This window comes from Bos javanicus, chromosome 6 (assembly GCF_032452875.1).
Source record: "Bos javanicus breed banteng chromosome 6, ARS-OSU_banteng_1.0, whole genome shotgun sequence".
NCBI classification, from domain to species: domain Eukaryota; kingdom Metazoa; phylum Chordata; class Mammalia; order Artiodactyla; family Bovidae; genus Bos; species Bos javanicus.
In genome coordinates this window covers 83,578,722-83,596,112 of record NC_083873.1, presented here as the reverse complement: position 1 = coordinate 83,596,112, position 17,391 = coordinate 83,578,722, and the positions used below count along the sequence as shown (strand labels likewise).

At 37.3% G+C, this 17,391-nt stretch overlaps 1 protein-coding gene across 3 annotated transcripts in view; it reads right to left on the bottom strand.

Annotated features, from left to right (window-relative positions):
* Positions 1 to 12,869, bottom strand: part of STAP1 (signal transducing adaptor family member 1) — a 41,997-nt gene extending 29,128 nt beyond the window's left edge. Inside the window, exons 1-2 of one of the 3 annotated variants that reach the window (XM_061420326.1) lie at positions 12,634 to 12,869; positions 3,730 to 3,801 (exon numbers count right to left, since the gene is read on the bottom strand). In XM_061420326.1, the coding sequence (XP_061276310.1) occupies positions 3,730 to 3,801; positions 12,634 to 12,753 (192 nt within the window). In that variant the 5' untranslated portion in view covers positions 12,754 to 12,869. The remainder of the gene's footprint in view (positions 1 to 3,729; positions 3,802 to 12,633) is intronic. The other 2 variants (XM_061420324.1, XM_061420325.1) reach the window with 2 other exon arrangements.
* Positions 12,870 to 17,391: the final 4,522 nt, after the last annotated feature.

The following is a 17,391-nucleotide window of genomic DNA, read 5'->3' as shown; positions in this document are numbered from 1 at the left end:
CCACTGAACCATCTCATCCTTTGTCACTCCCTTCTCTCCCTGCCCTCAATCTTTCCCAGTATCAGGATCTTTTCCAATGAGTCACTCTTTGCATCAGGTGGCCAAAGTGTTGGAGCTTCAGCTTCAGCATCAGTCTTCAAATGAATATTCAGGATTGACATGCTGCTGGTTATAAGGATCCTATTAAGACATTTCTATCTTACTCTAGTATAATAAAAACTTTCCTTCTGAACAGTTGGTCTATGTGGTCTGGTCTGTATGCAGCTGACCAGACGTGCTCTGCAATATCTGAAAGATTACTACTATCTGTAATCTTATTAGGTATTCTTACATTAGTTATATTTTTTGCTAAATCCCCCTCATTCTTGGCTTCTTTTTATTTCCTTTACTTTCCTCTCTGTTGTGCCCAATATAACTTATTTTATTATATTCTTGTAAGTATACTTATTCTAGTTTTCTGACTAAGGTAAGGCATAAAAATAAGGAAATGAATTTTTTTCCAGAGTTATTCCTGTATTGATATGGTTGAGGGTAAGTCTGGGTTGATCTATTTATCTTCAATGAACAAAGAACAATTAAAAATAGAAGCGGAGGTATAAGGGAAGGGGGACAAAATTTTTAAATTACACAGAATCTTTTTCTGATAAATTATCTAAAGCTAAAGGAGGAAGCAACAAAGGAACAAATGGTGCAGTTAGATAAAGTATCATAAGCTTATCTACTGATTAGAAGAAAGGAGTCTATCTTTTGTTTTTAATTGTAGTATTGAAAAAGCCTTAGTGGCCATCTGTCTAATCTAGCTGCCCTCTGATGCTTGAATCTCCCCCAGGGTATTCCTCCATGCAGTCATCCAGCCTGTGTTGGAACATCTTGAACAACATGAAACTTACATCCTCCACAGTTCTGCCTGTGGCAAGGTTTTTCTTGTATTAAGCTAGTTTTTCCCTAGACAATTTCCATCCATAGGAATTAGTCCCTCTCCCCTGGAATAATACTAAACAGATTCAGTGACTCTTTCACATGACCCCTGACAGTCTTTCAAATATTTAAAGGCAGCTTTAAATTCTTCCCTTCTTGTTGTTCAATCACTCAGTTGTGTCTGACTCTGTGACCCCATGGACAAGCCAGGCTTCCCTGTCCTTCACCATCTCCTGAAGCTTGCTCAAACTCATGTCAATTGAGTCGATGATGCCATCCAACTATCTCATCCTCTGTTGTCCCCTTCTCCTCCTGCCTTTAATCTTTCCCAGCATCAGGGTGTTTTCTACTGAGTCAGCTCTTTGTATCAGCTCTTTGTGGCCAAAGTATTGGAGCTTCAGCTTCAGCATCAGTCCTTCCAATGAATATTCAGGACTGATTTACTTTAGGATTGACTGGTTTATCTCCTTGCTGTCCAAAGGACTCTACAGAGTCTTCTCCAACATCACAGTTTGAAGGCATCAGTTATTCAGCACTAAACCTTTTTTATTGTCCAACTCACATCTGTACATGACTACTGGAAAAAACATAGTGTTCACTATATGGACCTTTGTTGGCAAAGTAATGTCTCTGCTTTTTGATACGCTTTCTAGGTTTGTCATTGCTTTTATTCCCTTCTTACAGGCTAAGTATCTACAGATCTCATTTGTTCTATCTCTGTGCTTTCTCCTAAACTATCACTGAAAAAATTCCCCAAAAGTCTGTATCCTCTTTTAACAAATGATTCCACAGAATTTCATTATTCCACAGTCTCTTCATGGGTCATGGTTAAGAATGCTGGCTCAAGAACAAGATCTGGGTTATACCCCTTGCATTAGCTTTCTGATCATGTATAAGTTTTTTAATCTTAAATTTGACAGTTCTCATCTAGAAAGTTGGGATTAAAATAGTACCCACTCTGCAGGGTGGTTGTGAAAATTAGATGAGATAATACATGTAAAATGCTTAAATGCTTACTATTTGCCAGCTTAAAGTTCTTAAGTCTTTAGACTCTCTTTAGTCCTTTTATTTACTATTGCATTTAATTTGGGCGGGGGTGGGGGGACTTTATGAGATGGGCTACTGTTTCCATCCTAATTTTGATTTGAAACTGATTATGTTGGAGATCTTTCATTTGTTCCTCTAGAGTCACTTTTATTCCTTCACCATCTAACACTGTGCACCAGGAGCAGGAACTCTCTGGACAAGATGAAGGGCTTCCTTCACCTCTGACTTCTGTTGGCCTGGAACACTGGTGAACACTGGCAGGAGATCAAAGGAACAAGGAGAGTGAGGTCGGATGTTTATTACTCTGTACAATTGCTTCCTCTGTCAAAGATCACATTCTTTTCAAGGCAGTCTTCCGCTCTCTCAGTACTCTCCTTCTCTTTCCTCTCCTCATAGGTGTGGTAATGGGGCACTGTTACAGAGCCTCAGGTTCTGTACTATCCTTTGTGGTTTTCCTACTTCCTGTCCACTGCTTTGAATATAGTATCGTCATTAAACTGTCATTTACTTTGAATTACCTAATTTGAGAGGTCATCTGTTTCCTACCAGTACCCTATCTGATACACTGAGACACAGAGGGGTTAGGTAAATAGCCCAAGATCCCAAAATGGCACCATGAACAGGAGCAGGGCTGGGACAAAACCCCGGTAGTCTACCTAAAGACCATATCCCAATCACGAAATTGCACCTCTCTTGCCATGGAGTAAGTAAATAGTGACTATTAACTCTCTCACATACATGTATTGTACAAGGTTTAGGCCAAGGTCTTTTATTTTCACTGACATCAGTGGGAATTTGGAGACAAGACAGAGAAATTAATTTTGTTAAAATTTATTTTATGGTATTTGAAAACACTTTTATATAAATCTTATCTCTATCCAGAAATATGGTGAAAGATGACCATTTTAAGTTTGTTTTCTGTTTGTTTTTTTAAATGACTTCTGGTTAGCTTACTATTATTAATGGTGCTGAAATGTCTGCAGATAAGATACATCACACACACTTTTTTTATGTATCTTTCATTCAATCTAGTCATGTGATAACCATGTTCTAGAAGTGTGGGCTACTGCATCCATGGTCTAAAATATTTATATTAAGTTATTGGATTATAAAATCTCATAAGCATAGCATTCCAAGGTAGGCATGTATTTGCTACTAAATGCTACATTTTATTTGTGGAAAAAATGAAATGCACCATTTTCAATTTTTTTGTGGATAAATTGAAATATAAATCAATTATTTAGAATTAATACAAATAAATAATCTCAGAATTTCTTTATTGTTATCCTCATGATTGAGCTCTTCAAAGTCCTGTCTCACGGGGTTTGTTTGTGTCTTTCTAGAAAATTTAAATTGTGACATACTCTATGTTACCAGGCTTTGGGATCATCTAGTTCCCTTCAAATTATAAATACATGCTACAGCAAGACCAAAAGTAGGGGAAATTAAAGCCATCACTTGGTAGTAGGCAATTTGAATCCAGATGTTTAGCTAAAATTTTCACTTCTCAACTAAGTTTTTGTTATCAGGCTCAGAAAGAAAAGAATGCAAAGTTAAAAACATGAGTTAATACCTTCTTCTGAGTTGCCCAGGAAATTTTATCATGAATCACAGATATAGATGTTCTTATTTCAATTGGTTATACTAGAACATCTTCACTTTCAGAAGGCAGAAAATGAATAACAGACAAGAATGAATAACAGAATACTATATGACAAGTATTTATTGGAAAAAAAATTGAATCAGCTGAACATGTCTACTTACTGTTGTACTTTTTTTGTCAGTATAAAAGAAAAGTGTAGTTCCTCTCAACTCTGTCCAGTAATGCTTATACTCCTGCAGGAAAGAGATTGTAAGCATTATTTCATTATGTATACTCAACTATTTTCCTGTTGATATTTCCCTTTGTAACTTTCTTAATTTCTATATGATATATGGTTTTTCTTTATCCTGAGATAAATAACCTACTTTTTATGGCTTAATTTTACATTTAATTCCTCCAATAAATCCTTTACAAATTTTAGTATGTGGCATGTAGTAGGGTTGTAATTTGATTTGTATTTAAATACATTATTTTCCAAAACTTTCCTCATTGATTCAAGACTCAACTTTCTGTGCAGTTTCAATGAAAGCTCGCACCTGTAATCAAAGGATCAGGTTAGAATAAAGCATTTAATGTCTACCTTCCAAGACAGTTGAAAGGATTTAATGGATTAAAATACATAGCATAGTACATGGCTCGTAGTTTAGGTTCAATAAATAGAATATATAGATCAAGGAAATATGAGCAATTGATAATGATAAAAATAACACAATCAAAGCTGAAATTTGAATTCACATTTCATTCATGTGCTTAACATTTCATAATTAACATATTCACTTTATTGTGAGTTCTATAGGAACACAATTTTTTTTAAGTTTAAAATATTTAAGTAGTCTAGTAAGGCTCTTAACCAAGTGAAAGGCTATTTAGATGAAAACTTAACATTCTATGAAGAGTGGCTGTATTACAAAAGAATGGCAAGGGTGGTAGTTGGTGGGGAGTGGTTAAAGAATTAAAAAAAAAAAAATCCTTCCACATCTAAACACTTACCTTTATCCCAGCTCTTTGCAAAAATATATTTTGAAAAATTCCAATTAGTTTTATGAACATGTTGATCTTTCCTTCCTTTAGGGTTTACTAAGCTGGGTTTTCAGATGTTAGATTTTCTTGACTTATATGGAGGATCAATGTAACAAAATCAAATGAGGAATTTTTTTCTTTTGCTTATAAATGTGAAGACATTCTTACGTGTTTATGGTATTTTGTATCTCGTTAATAATGACATAGCATTTGCCTTTTTCTGATCAGCAAAACGTTGGTCACCTCTTCAGAATTTATATATTTAATTTTCTCAAATAATGGGAACACTATAACCCATCTTGCTTTAATTTTCCTTGGCTCTCAGAAAGCTCAAGATTAAATTGATTCTGAATTACAGCAACCACCTTTCTCATGGTCTTAATACAACTATTTTCTCACTTTGTCTTTATGGCTGATAAGGTGCTATATTAGCTTTTCCTGTATATCAAGCCACCGTAAAACTTAGTGGACTAAAACAGCAAGCATTTTCTATTTCTCCTCATCCTGTGGCTGACTGATGATACTTTGGATCTGGGTATACTTGGCTATGACTTAATGGTCTAGGATGCCCTCATTCACTTGCTTGGGGTCTTGGCTGGGACTGTAAAATGACTGAGTGTGTTAGTATAGAAATATATTTAGTCTTTGTTCCCAAGTTCCTGGTATAGAGATCCTAAAACACTTGGAATTTCCTAATAGAAGTGTTTTTGTTATTCCTAGTGAACGCCTTTACGTCGTATCGGAATTTTTACTAATGAGGTAATTTAGGATGGGACCCCTAGATAGCTTCAGGATGGGTCTAGTCACCAAAAGAACAAATAATTAGAGGGTTGAGCTTTCAGCCCCACCTACCAACCTCCAAGAGGGAAGAAATTAAGCTTTATAAAAACTCCTGAACAATGAGATTTAATAAACTTCCATATGCCAGAAGGGTGGTATACCTCATCTCCACAGAGACAGTAAAACACATGCTTAGGATCCTTCCAGACCTTGACCTCTTCATCTAGATGTTCATTTGTTTCCTTTTTCAGTAAATGTAAGCAGTTTTTTCCTGATTTCTGTGAGCCATTCTAGTAAATTGTCAAATCTTGGGAAAGGGCCCTGGGAAACCTGATTTATAGCCAGTCAGTGAGAAGGACAGGAGATCTGGGACTTGTGGCTAGTGGTTGAAGTAGGAGATAGTTTTGTGGGACTCAGCTGTTAATTAAGCTGTGGGGTCTTCACTAAATTTGAAGGTAATTAGTATCAGAATTGAACTGAATTATTGAATACCCAGTTGATATCCAAGAGAATCAGAGAATTGGTTTTTGGTGCTAGAAACCACCCCACTGAAACAAGTGGAATCACACTCCATGCAGTCTCATCTTCCAGTCAGCAGCCTAGACTTGTTCACGTGCTAGCAGAAGGAATGCCCAGGGATTGCTGCTACTGCTGCTAAGTCACTTCAGTCGTGTCCGACTCTGTGCAACCCCATAGATGGCAGCCCACCAGGCTCCCCTGTCCCTGGGATTCTCCAGGCAAGAACACTGGAGTGGGTTGCCATTTCCTTCTCCAGTGCATGAAAGTGAAAAGTGAAAAGGAAGTTGCTCAGTAGTGTCTGACTGTTCGCGACCCCATGGCCAGGGACAAGAGAGGGCAAAACCCAAAGTGCAAGTACTGCCTGATTCTCTGCTTTTGTCGCATTTATCAAAGCATGACCTAATCTAGATTCAAGGAGCAGGAAAATAGACTCAGTCTCTTTATGGAAGGAGCAGAAAAGTCACATTTCCAAGAGTAGTGTATACAGTGAGGATTGAACAAATTGATGGTAGTCCTGCAGCAACCTACATCAGGGGCAGAGATAGAACTTGGAGCACAGTTTCTCTGTCCAAGTCTTGTGCTCTTTCTTCTTCATCCTACCTCTCAACACAGAGTGGGCTATAATATAATGTAATGAACCTGCTGGTTCTTCCTCAACCAATAACTGATGACCAGAGAAAAGAACAATTCCAAAGGGCATAGGATTGACGTTATCAGCCAATAAATAGTCCCCAAAGGAGCAATTATAAAACTGAACAAAGAGATTCGTCCTCTTGTCTGAAATCCAGATGCCAATATATATCTGACACATCTTGGAGTCAAGCAGTTTAATAAGGCAACAGAATAAACCTTAATTTCAGCCCCCATCAGAAGTCTTTTATTTCCTTATTTTCACATAGGATAAAAAAAAAGTTAAAGGCATTGAAATAACCCTTTGCCTGGTGTCTCTGCTGCTTTCATTCGCCCTCCAGTCTATCCTGCATGGTACGGCTAGAATTACCCCCTCTGCAGAGAGTAGGACTGAGTATCTAAGAGCTAAGCCTGGGAGACAGGATCCTCACCTCAGTCCCTTGCCATCATCTCTTAACTCGGCCTACCACACAGAGAGGATGTTCTGCTCTGTTCCTGCCATGTGTCAGAGGGTCTCCAAGAGGGATAGGCAGAGGTTCGTTCCGTGGTGGGGGAGCTAATAGCTCATATGCAGCAACTAAGAGTTTGTACGCTTCAACTAAAAAAAAATCCCATATGCCGAAGGAAGATTGAAGATCCCACATGCTGCAACTAAGACCCAAGACAGTCAAATCAATTTAAAAAAAATCATAAAGACTACTTAAATCTGGGGTAAAGTGTCAACACAGTTTTAGCCTTGAGTCTAATCCACATATTGATAGAATTTATTAATAAGAGTAACATTCTTTCCACATGGTAATTTGCATGGGTGTGTGACAATGGTGGCATCTAAAAATCTCTAAAATAGATCTCTTTCAATGGGATTCTGTACAAGAAGAAGATATTTTGTAAACTAGAATAATGAAATTCATTGTCATTCCTATATGAAATCATGCTTTCATACGGTCTTAAGTAAAGAGATTGGAGAAGGCAATGGCACCCCACTCCAGTACTCTTGCCTGGAAAATCCCATGGATGGAGGAGCCTGGTAGGCTGCACTCCATGGGGTCGCTAAGAGTCCGATACGACTGAGCGACTTCACTTTCACTTTTCACTTTCATGCGTTGGAGAGGGAAATGGCAACCCACTCCAGTGTTCTTGCCTGGAGAATCCCAGGGAGGGGAGCCTGGTGAGCTGCCGTCTATGGGGTCGCACAGAGTCGGACACGACTGAAGTGACTTAGCAGTAGCAGTAGCAGTAAGTAAAGAGATAGAAAACTGCATTGAGAAATTTGGTTTCAAAAGTTGCTAACCTATACAGTCTAAGATCAGCCCAGTGTTCTGTAAACACTGTGAAAGTATATTGTCACTCTGTTGAAAAAGTACTTGAATTTTCTCAGAATTGACTTGAGATTAAATAATAAAACAATTCAGTTTTATTGTGGAGCTTTAAAAAAAAATCGTATATCTCTTTTTAAGGCTTTTACATTCTGCTCTAATAGGAAGTCTCTCAATGCAAGGAGCAAGTCAAGGATACATGATATTTTGGAACTAGGACAGGGGTGAGGAAGTGGGGAGGAGTTTGGAATATAGGCATATTGGTTAGAGAATTGAATCACAGGTTGTGTAATTTTACTGAAGTATGGCATCTAAGATCAAGGCCAAACCCAATTTTATGATTCCTGGAGGAAAAGAAAACAAGAGAAAAGCCTGTAGTACCACTCTGTTAATCTTCTTAATTAGCCTCATCAGTATTAACCTACCATAAGATAGAAAAACTAAAATCACTAATAGCAGTCAAAGTTTATTGCATTCCCTCTATATATACATGCATACATGCATCTATGCTTCTGAGAAAAATTATAGAGGTATTCAGTCATGAGAGAATGGTATGAATTGCACAGAGTTAATGAGGGATACATGGGAGCATTACTGATAAATAAACATAGAGATTTTTAGAAAGGATAAAGGAGGGTTTATTAAATGAGGGAAGAAGCAAGAACAAAAGACACTGAGTTGAGCAAAAGGCAGCCAGGAGGAAAAGGAAGGTTATAAATATCAGTGGGCCCTGTGAACACCAACCACAGCCACAAACCTAAGAATACTTCTAATTTACATTCAATATGCAGAGACCTGCAGGTCATAGTCTTGATTTAGTTTCTGAGAAGTGCTCCTGGAAACTAGTATAATTTAAGTCATCTATAAATATCAATTGTAATGACCAACATATAGGTATATATCTACAGAGATAACATAAATATTTTAAAAATTAAATTTGAAGGACCTGTTTTTGAATTAAATACATTTAATACAAGATATCTTATTTTTAAGCAGTCACTTAAATTTTAAGCAGTCACTTAAATGTTCAGTTGCTGAAGAAAAGATACTGAAATGGGCCTTTTGAATTTATCACTAGGTTCATTATCATTAGATGACCTTGTTTGGAGTTTAAGGTGACTATTATTTTCATTCATTAAGCAATTATTTTTGAAAGTCTACTGAGCTTACTGTTGAGCTCAGTTTGATGAAGAATCTAGTGATTAGACATCCCCAACCTTGAGAAACCCAATAAATGGAATTAGAACTTTAGTTTGAAAGGCAGCATGATGTCAAGTGCCTTGCAATAAAATCCCAGCTGGGTTCTTTATGGTGAAGGACTTTGAACATAAACTCTGTGAGCAACAATTCACCCATCTTGAAGTGGATAAAATTATTTCTACCCAGAAGAATTACTATAAGGACCAGAGAGACAGGACATTAAGAGCCTAACCTATCTCCCATGTCAACACCTCAAGAAAATATACTCATATAGTCCATTCGATCATCACAGCAACCCATTCAGTTATACAAGAGAGTAACTGTCCATTTTACAAAACAGGAAACAGATGAAAAGATACGAGGGATTGCCCAAGTTCTACAGGAGGACTGATAAATCTCCTGGCACCCAGGACTCTTTTCTGACTCATATAACTAGTAAAAATGGGTGACAGTGCAAATCCAGTAAAGTTCCTCTCTATCCCCTGTCCCCAATAAAAAGTTCCTTCCTTTTTTTCTCTTCTGAGTGAATAAAGGTTCTTTGCTTAAGGAAGGACGTTGTATAGTAGTCTACAAACCGTGGCACTAAACCCTGGAAGCATGTAAGATGATCTCATTGGGGAAGAAACTTTTAGAATATTTATTTATATTTCATTTATTTCATCTTTCTTAATTCTTTTCTTGCATATAGTCAGTCATTTTTTGGACTTAGTACAGGAGTACATGATAATTTCTGAACAAATTAATATTCTTATGTTAGAGATCTATGTTCAAAATATTTTCTTGAAAGGAGTGTGTTACTTTAAAAATTTGGAAAGCACTAGCATAGAGAACTTTTTGAGAGCACAGCCAAGTCCTAAAATTTTTCTAAATGAATTAGTGGCAGTTGGAGGACTAGTGAGAGAATTGTTACTTTGAAGCTATTTTAATGGTCATATTCTATGTTCAGGCTAATAAGAAGACATATTACATACTATTTTTTTTTAATTTGAACACATCACAGTTTGAAGAAACTGTGAGATGTTACCCAAACTCTATCTTATTTTCAAATAGTTCCCCAAAAATGAGAATTTTGTAATTTCTAAAAGCTGTGATGCCATGGGTATCTCATTGTAGCACCTAATGGCTTTTATTCAGAGAAGGCAATGGCAACCCATTCCAGTACTCTTGCCTAGCAAATCGCATGGACAGAGGAGCCTGGAAGGCTGCAGTCCATGGGGTTGCTGGGAGTCGGAAACGACTGAGTTACTTCACTTTCACTTTTCACTTTCATGCATTGGAGAAGGAAATGGCAACCCACTTCAGTGTTCTTGCCTGGAGGATCCCAGGGACACGGGAGCCTGGTGGGCTGCCGTCTATGGGGTCGCACAGAGTCGGACACGACTGAAGCGGCTTAGCAGCAGCAGCAGCAATGGCTTTTATTACCTAATATATCTAATCATCCAGAATTCTAGTGTTGTGGGTTAAGTAAATTTTCCCACATTTTCACCGTAAAAATTATGTATTTTTATGGATTCTTGACCTCGGATTCATGGACCTCTTGGAATTGCGGTTAAAATGGTATATGTTGGCACATTTTCTTAAGGGCAAATCTCCTTAATTCTTAAAAGTGCCCCTGTCAAAGAAGACCTATATACCTTTGGTTCACCTCCCTTTCAAAAATTCCTTGGCACTTTGCTGCCACTTGTCTAGAAATCCCAGTATTCTCCTTAACTTTCTCTCATTGCTTCTGTTTTCAAGCACTCTAATTATCACCATGGCCCTCCTTTGAGCGGGATTAAAGACTGATTTTCATATGTTAATAAGAATGTGATAGATAATAAAATAGAAGGAGAATGAATCTAATCTCTAGTATGAGGCAGGTGTTTTATATTTGTTATCCCTTTAATCCTTGAAACCACCTTGTTAGTAGACATTACTGTCATTCTCTTGCTCTCTTTTCTCTGATGTATAAGTAAAAGATACTTTGCTATGAATTCAATTGGAAGCATAAGTTGATTTCCTCCAAAACATTTACACCTATAGTTTATTCTTTCCGTTTCAAAGTATGCTTTCTAAGAAAAGTTAGACTGGCATTCGGGTAAGTGAGTCATCACTTCTGACTAACCTAACCCTCACGAAGGTAGGGGTTTTGTATTTTATGCATATTCTCTGAAACTGAGTGTGATGTTTGGTGCATAGGAAACACAAAATAAACATTGCTTAAATGAATGAATTGATTAAGCACTGACTATATCCCAGGCATTATACCTTGAGAGGTAAGTCATATTCTCTCCATTTTATAGTTGAGGAAATTTAGTCTCAAGGAAATTGAGTAACTTGTATAAAGTCACAGAATATAAGTGGCAAAACCATTAGGTAAAGACATGTTTTACTGACACTCTAAAATCCTTGTTTTTTCTACTATCCAGACCAATGGAATGCCCTTTTTAAACACTAAAGGGAACCCAGTACCAGAAACAGTCATTACAAAGTCTTTGGAAAAATTTCAATAAATAGACAAGTTTAAATTACAATCTAAAAATTTTTTTCCCAACTCCCCTTTCCTGGCATGTAACTGACAGATATTACTAATTCATGTTTAACACCCATAACAGAATACAAATTACCATGTCTTTCCTCTCCAATATTAAATGATCTGATTATGTATACAAGAAATACGATTGTGCTGCTACAGATATTTTTACGTACACAAATTTTCTGTAAGCATTAATAAATCCTCAGAAAATATATTTTTATAATTAAACATTTCTTAAGGCATTTCTCAAAAACCTAATTTTTTTCTAGCTTCAGTTAATGTTAACATTTCATAAAATTTGACCTAAGTTAATTATTTCTTTTTTTTTTAGTCACAGACACTTCTGTGTTTATGTCTTATTCATTTCAAATTATCCACAATTAGTATTTCAAAAGCACTGATTTTAATTAATTATAAGTTTTCATTTTTATGTTTAAAAAATACAGAGTGCTTTGTGAATTTTCTTAGAGTGAATGTATTTATGTAGTTTAGTGTACACCTACCCACAGAGCACCCTAAGTATCATCTTTTAAAATCAATATCTTGAAAGTGTCTTAGAACATATAACTAACTATACAGAATCTTAAACATTGTCAAGTTTATTATTGTCCCAATTTTTTCAAAAGTTTGTCATAAAAAATAATTTGATCATTATTTGAAAACTTCAATCAAACAGAATAGGAGCCGGTTTTAATTTCAGGAATAGTATAATTTTATCTTAATAGTACATATCATCATGGAAGCATAGAAGTACATTGCAGAGAAAATATATACCAAACATATCATCTTCTAAGCTAAACTTTTCTGTGATGTTTAAATACATTTTTTGGAAATTTAGGAATTTTTTTTACATTAGTGACTTAACATTAGAACCTTATTATACATAATACTCATATATACACACATATGAGTTCACGCCATATGTTGTATTTAAATTATGCAAATTGGGATCATATTTCTTACCTCAGGAAAGAAGGTTCAATTCTAGCAGAAACAAGAAGGCCCTTGTTTCATCATGTCACCATAAAATACATTTTATATTAAGACAGAAGCTTCTAGCTTAATATGATCATCTGTGGACTTACCTCGTATTCTGACCGCTTAACTGATAAAAAACCTTCAAAGTACAAGGGTAGAGCAGTAATCTTTGACCTTTCTTGGAAGATCCTGCGAGGGGCTGGTTTCGGGGGCTTCTTAGCCATCATACCCTCTCGTTGGTATGTGGTTTGTTTCAACTTTATCCAGTTTCAGACAAAATGAGATCTCCCTTGTGTGCGAGCAAAGGGCAACTGTTCAAAGAGGAAGTGCCAGCTAAGAGTTTAAACCACCAATAGGACACATGCACACTTTTTTTTCTTTACTTTTTGTGAAGTAAGAAAGAACAGGCGTAGACCAACTTTGAGAGGGTAATCTCTCAGGAAACTACATGTGTTTAGAATTACAATAGCAAAATAAACAGAAAAGTAATATCACCAGAGGATGAAAAGAACAGATGTGGAGATTATGGACTTTCAGGGAGACACCAAGGTCATGTTTGTTTTCTCCCACCTTTTTTGTTTGTTGCTGCCCATTTTTATCCCAAGAAGACATGACTTGAATTAGTTCCACTTCATTAAAAATTACTTCATAGGATAACTGTATTAATACTATTCTGTTTTAGGTACAGCTGGTCTTCTATCCAGATTCTACATGGATTCAATTGACTATGCATAGAAAATTTTAGAAAAAAAATTCAGAAACTTCCAAAAGGCAAAACTTGAATTTCCCATGTTTTGAAAACTATTTTCATACATTGTATTAAGTATAATAAATAACTGAGATGATTTAAAGTATACAAGAGGATTTTGTAGGTTATATGCAAATGCTCTGCTATTTTATATAAGAAACTTGAGCATTCAAGGATTTTGGTATCTGTGGGGGTCCTGGAACTGATCACCTACTGATAGCAAGGGAGGACCGCATTTCAGAACTGAACTTTGTTTAAATTTTTAGAAAAATGGTGCTATTTATCCCACACCCATTTTGATGGTTCACTAAATGTAAACTGCAGTTATGGGAATGTGATATTTTTCCCTTCTTTGTCAATCAATATTTTGAGTTGGTCATTTACCAGTGGATATTTGGAAAAATATGTCTGGCAGAGAAAGCTGTAAATTTTCAAGCTTATATTTTGTTCTTTTTTGCTTTCTAAGCAGAGGATCACCGATGGTATGATGCATAGGTGGGGTACTGCTACCTAGTAAGATTTATAGAGCTACACTGAGGCCCAAATGCATTCATTATTTGCTTGTGGAAAATGGTCCTTGAGAGACTGGATTTGGTACAACACTGTGCAAAGAATGATGGGAGAGAGGAACACAGGAAGGATATCTCATTTGTTTTGCAGGGGGCTTGAGAGGTTCCACCATTTGCTATTTCACCCTTAATATTACAGAGTTGCTTGAGGTCTAGGATGCAGCCCTAAGCATTCTTCCCTGTTAGACTAGCCTATTCTCATCAGTCAAAGCAATACAGGAATCTCCAATCTGAGCCTCCTTTCCTAATGGAAAGACCATGAGGTTTTCCCCACCAGTATGGTTCTAATGTATCTTTAGCTGTAGGTGTGAGGAATCAGATTGTCTACAAAATGAGGTATGATGAAATAAAATTCCTATTTTATAGCCAGACAAGAAGAATTTAAACATAAAATTTTTCTCTGCCCACTTGGGCCTCTTCTCTCCCCTTCAGTGTGTTCAATATTGTGTATCTGCATTAATCAGGCCTCCCTGGGAGATAACCTTCCTTCTCAATCTGGTAAGGAGGTGTGATGACCCACCACTTGCTTGTACTGGCATGTGTAAACTGTCAATATGTTTTTGACCTAAAACTCTTTGTCTCAAAAACTTATATAATGGTGTTTTGATCTCTAATAAGCAGAACAGTCCTTAGAACTTTCTGAAAGGTTGTTCCCAAGGTTATAATCCTCAGGTTGGCTTGAATAAAGTTTTCCATTTCTTTCTTAGATGTACTATTGATTAACTTTTTCATTCACACGCATGGTATAGTTGGCAAGATACAAGCAATAACCCACCAGAAGATACCTGGAATCTTCCTGACTGGCACTCCACACGAGTATGAGTCCACTGAGCCCCACTGGCTTCTTAGAACTCCTCAGAACAGTGAGTTCTCCTGTTAACTGGATCTCATTGCTTTTAAGTGATAAGCCTGAAATTTTTATTTGAGCTGTTTTTATTCAAGACTTGGAGTCTTAGGGGCACTAGTGCATTTCCTAGGTCGAGATCTAGGGGAATCTGGGCAGGAGGCCCAAGGAAATATGAGTGGTTGGATTTCCATTAAATTTGGCTTAAGTTTTTTTAAAAAAGTTGATATATAGTCTGAATAAAATATTTCTAGTGAAATGAGAAACTGAATTATTCAGCTTCAAAGAAAAAGAGACATTGTTCCTTTGGGCCACAGAGTATTCTTAGGTGACTGAGCACCTAGAGGAAATGTCTGAGGATTAATTGTGACAGAAGTTCTATAGAGCAAGGAATTATAGAGAAACCCATTGCAATTGCATAGATTTACAAGTAAGTTCTTCTCAGGTAGAGCAATACAGACTGATTATCAGTAAACTAAAGAGTGTTCAGATACATTATGAAAATGAAAACAGCTTTGTCAGGAAGCATTTAACAGGAGGCTTCCTGTGTGCTGTTTTGGATCTGTCAGGAATCCTCTGTTCCTTATTAATTCCTGAATATTCAGGAATTGAGAGGCAAGCCTCTCCAGGACTGAGGAATCCAGGCATTTCCTTCATTAGTCTATACGGTGATAAATACCCTCTTCCTTCTTGTGAACCTCACGGTAAAAGTGATTGTTTACAACTCTCTCTGTCTAATATGGATCGCCTATGTTTTGTAAGTCTGGAATTTTAATCTTTATCTTTGCTGAGAATAACTACCTTGTAAGACAGTATATATGCCCACACCATGTTGATTAAAACACCTTTGCTCCATCAGAGCTCTGGTCCCCGTGTCTTTTTCTCTCCCTCTCCCCCTCTCTCTCTTTTTCAGGCTGATCCCCTGGAGTGCAGAGGCTGAGTTCACTTTCTTGCCCGGGCATCTAAGACCCTCTTGAGAAGGCGCTGTGCTCTTTAACCCCATTGAGAGAGCGCCTGAGGCCTTCGTGAACAGAGCAAGCCCCGTGCAGGGGCTTTATTGGCTTTCTGCATAAACCAAGGAATATCAGCCTCTTTATCTCTGCTTTACTTTCTTATTGGTAGACTCCAGACCACCAGGTTCCAGTCCATTAAAGGACCTCAAAGCAGCTTGAAACTGAAATTGGGAGAGGAAGATTCAGAGTTACTGCCTTGCCTTTATATTGAGACCTGTTTCTTGCTACCCCAAACTTTAAATGATAAAATATAAGTCCAAGTACATTTTTTGAGACAAAGCCATAATTAATTTTTAGTTTCAGTATACTAAGGAAGTGATTTGAGTGGCAAAGGAAAACCTAATTTGACAAATGACCTAATCCACCTTCTTGACAGCTGGTAGCTATAATACAAAGGGGAAGTGAAAGGAGGGATGAGAACTGAGAAATGAAGAAGAGGGGCAGGAGACAGGATGTTGGTAATCATCAGTGGTTGGAATAGAAGAAAAGTAGTCACTGGCCTTATGGCCAGAGAGTTTCATGGGAGAAAGAATATCTCTAGAAAAATGTAAAGATAGGAATATATCTGAGAAATAATCATCTAGTTAATTATGTCTTTTTTAACTTAAAAAATAAACTAAAGAAAAACCAGTTCAACAACTTCTGTAAGTTTCTTTGATTTGCCAACTTGCAAGTAAAATTGATCCTTAATATAACAATGCTCAAATTATATCCCCCTAAAACTGACAAAATGCAAAAATCCTGCTGAAATATTATTATCCAGTTGGACCTGTCCACGACTTTCAACATCATTATACCACTGCACCATTACAATAGAAATCCTCTTACAGATATTGCAAGTTTTAAGTGGTGAATAATACATTTGTAGGTAAGAAAAAGTGTTGGAGCAGAGGGAGAGAAGCCAGTTTTGCTGCTAACCAGCTCCAGACCTTGAACAAACCAGTTCAGTTCTGGGATAACAGCTTCCTCATTTCTTGCCTTAAGAGCTGCAACAGGCTGCTTTCTGCATGCATGCCAAGTTGCTTCAGTCGCGTCTGACTCTGTACGACCCCACGGACTATAGCCGACCAGGCTCTTGCCATGACCTTCTCCAGGGGATCTTCCTGACCCAGGGATGGAACCCACATCTCTTAAGTTCCTGCATAGCCAGTCAGATTCTTTACCACTAGCACCACCTGGGAAGCCCTGGCTTCTTTCTGCTGCTGCTGCTGCTAAGTCGCTTCAGTCGTGTCTGACTCTGTGCGACCCCATAGACGGCAGCTCACCAGGCTCCCCTGTCCCTGGGATTCTCCAGGCAAGAACACTGGAGTGGGTTGCCATTTCCTTCTCCAATGCATGAAAGTGAAAGTGAAGTCGCTCAGTCGTGTCCGACTCCTAGTGACCCCATGGAGTGCAACCTACCAGGCTCCTCCGTTCATGGGATTTGTCAGGCAAGAGTACTGGAGTGGGTTGGCTTCTTTCTAGCATCCTCCTATTTTCCACTCTTTGCCTCTCTGATCCATTTAAAATGCAGTATAAGCCAGTCATTTCCCTGCTTCAAACATTTTATGAAGTCTCAGTCCTTCCAGTTTAATTCTTTTATCTTTTTCATCAGCATTAAATATTAATTGAGCACCAACAAAATGCTCAAACATCACAAGGTCGTTCCTAACCCTTTTAAATCTACTCCTTAAAAATACTCTCTCTTCTAG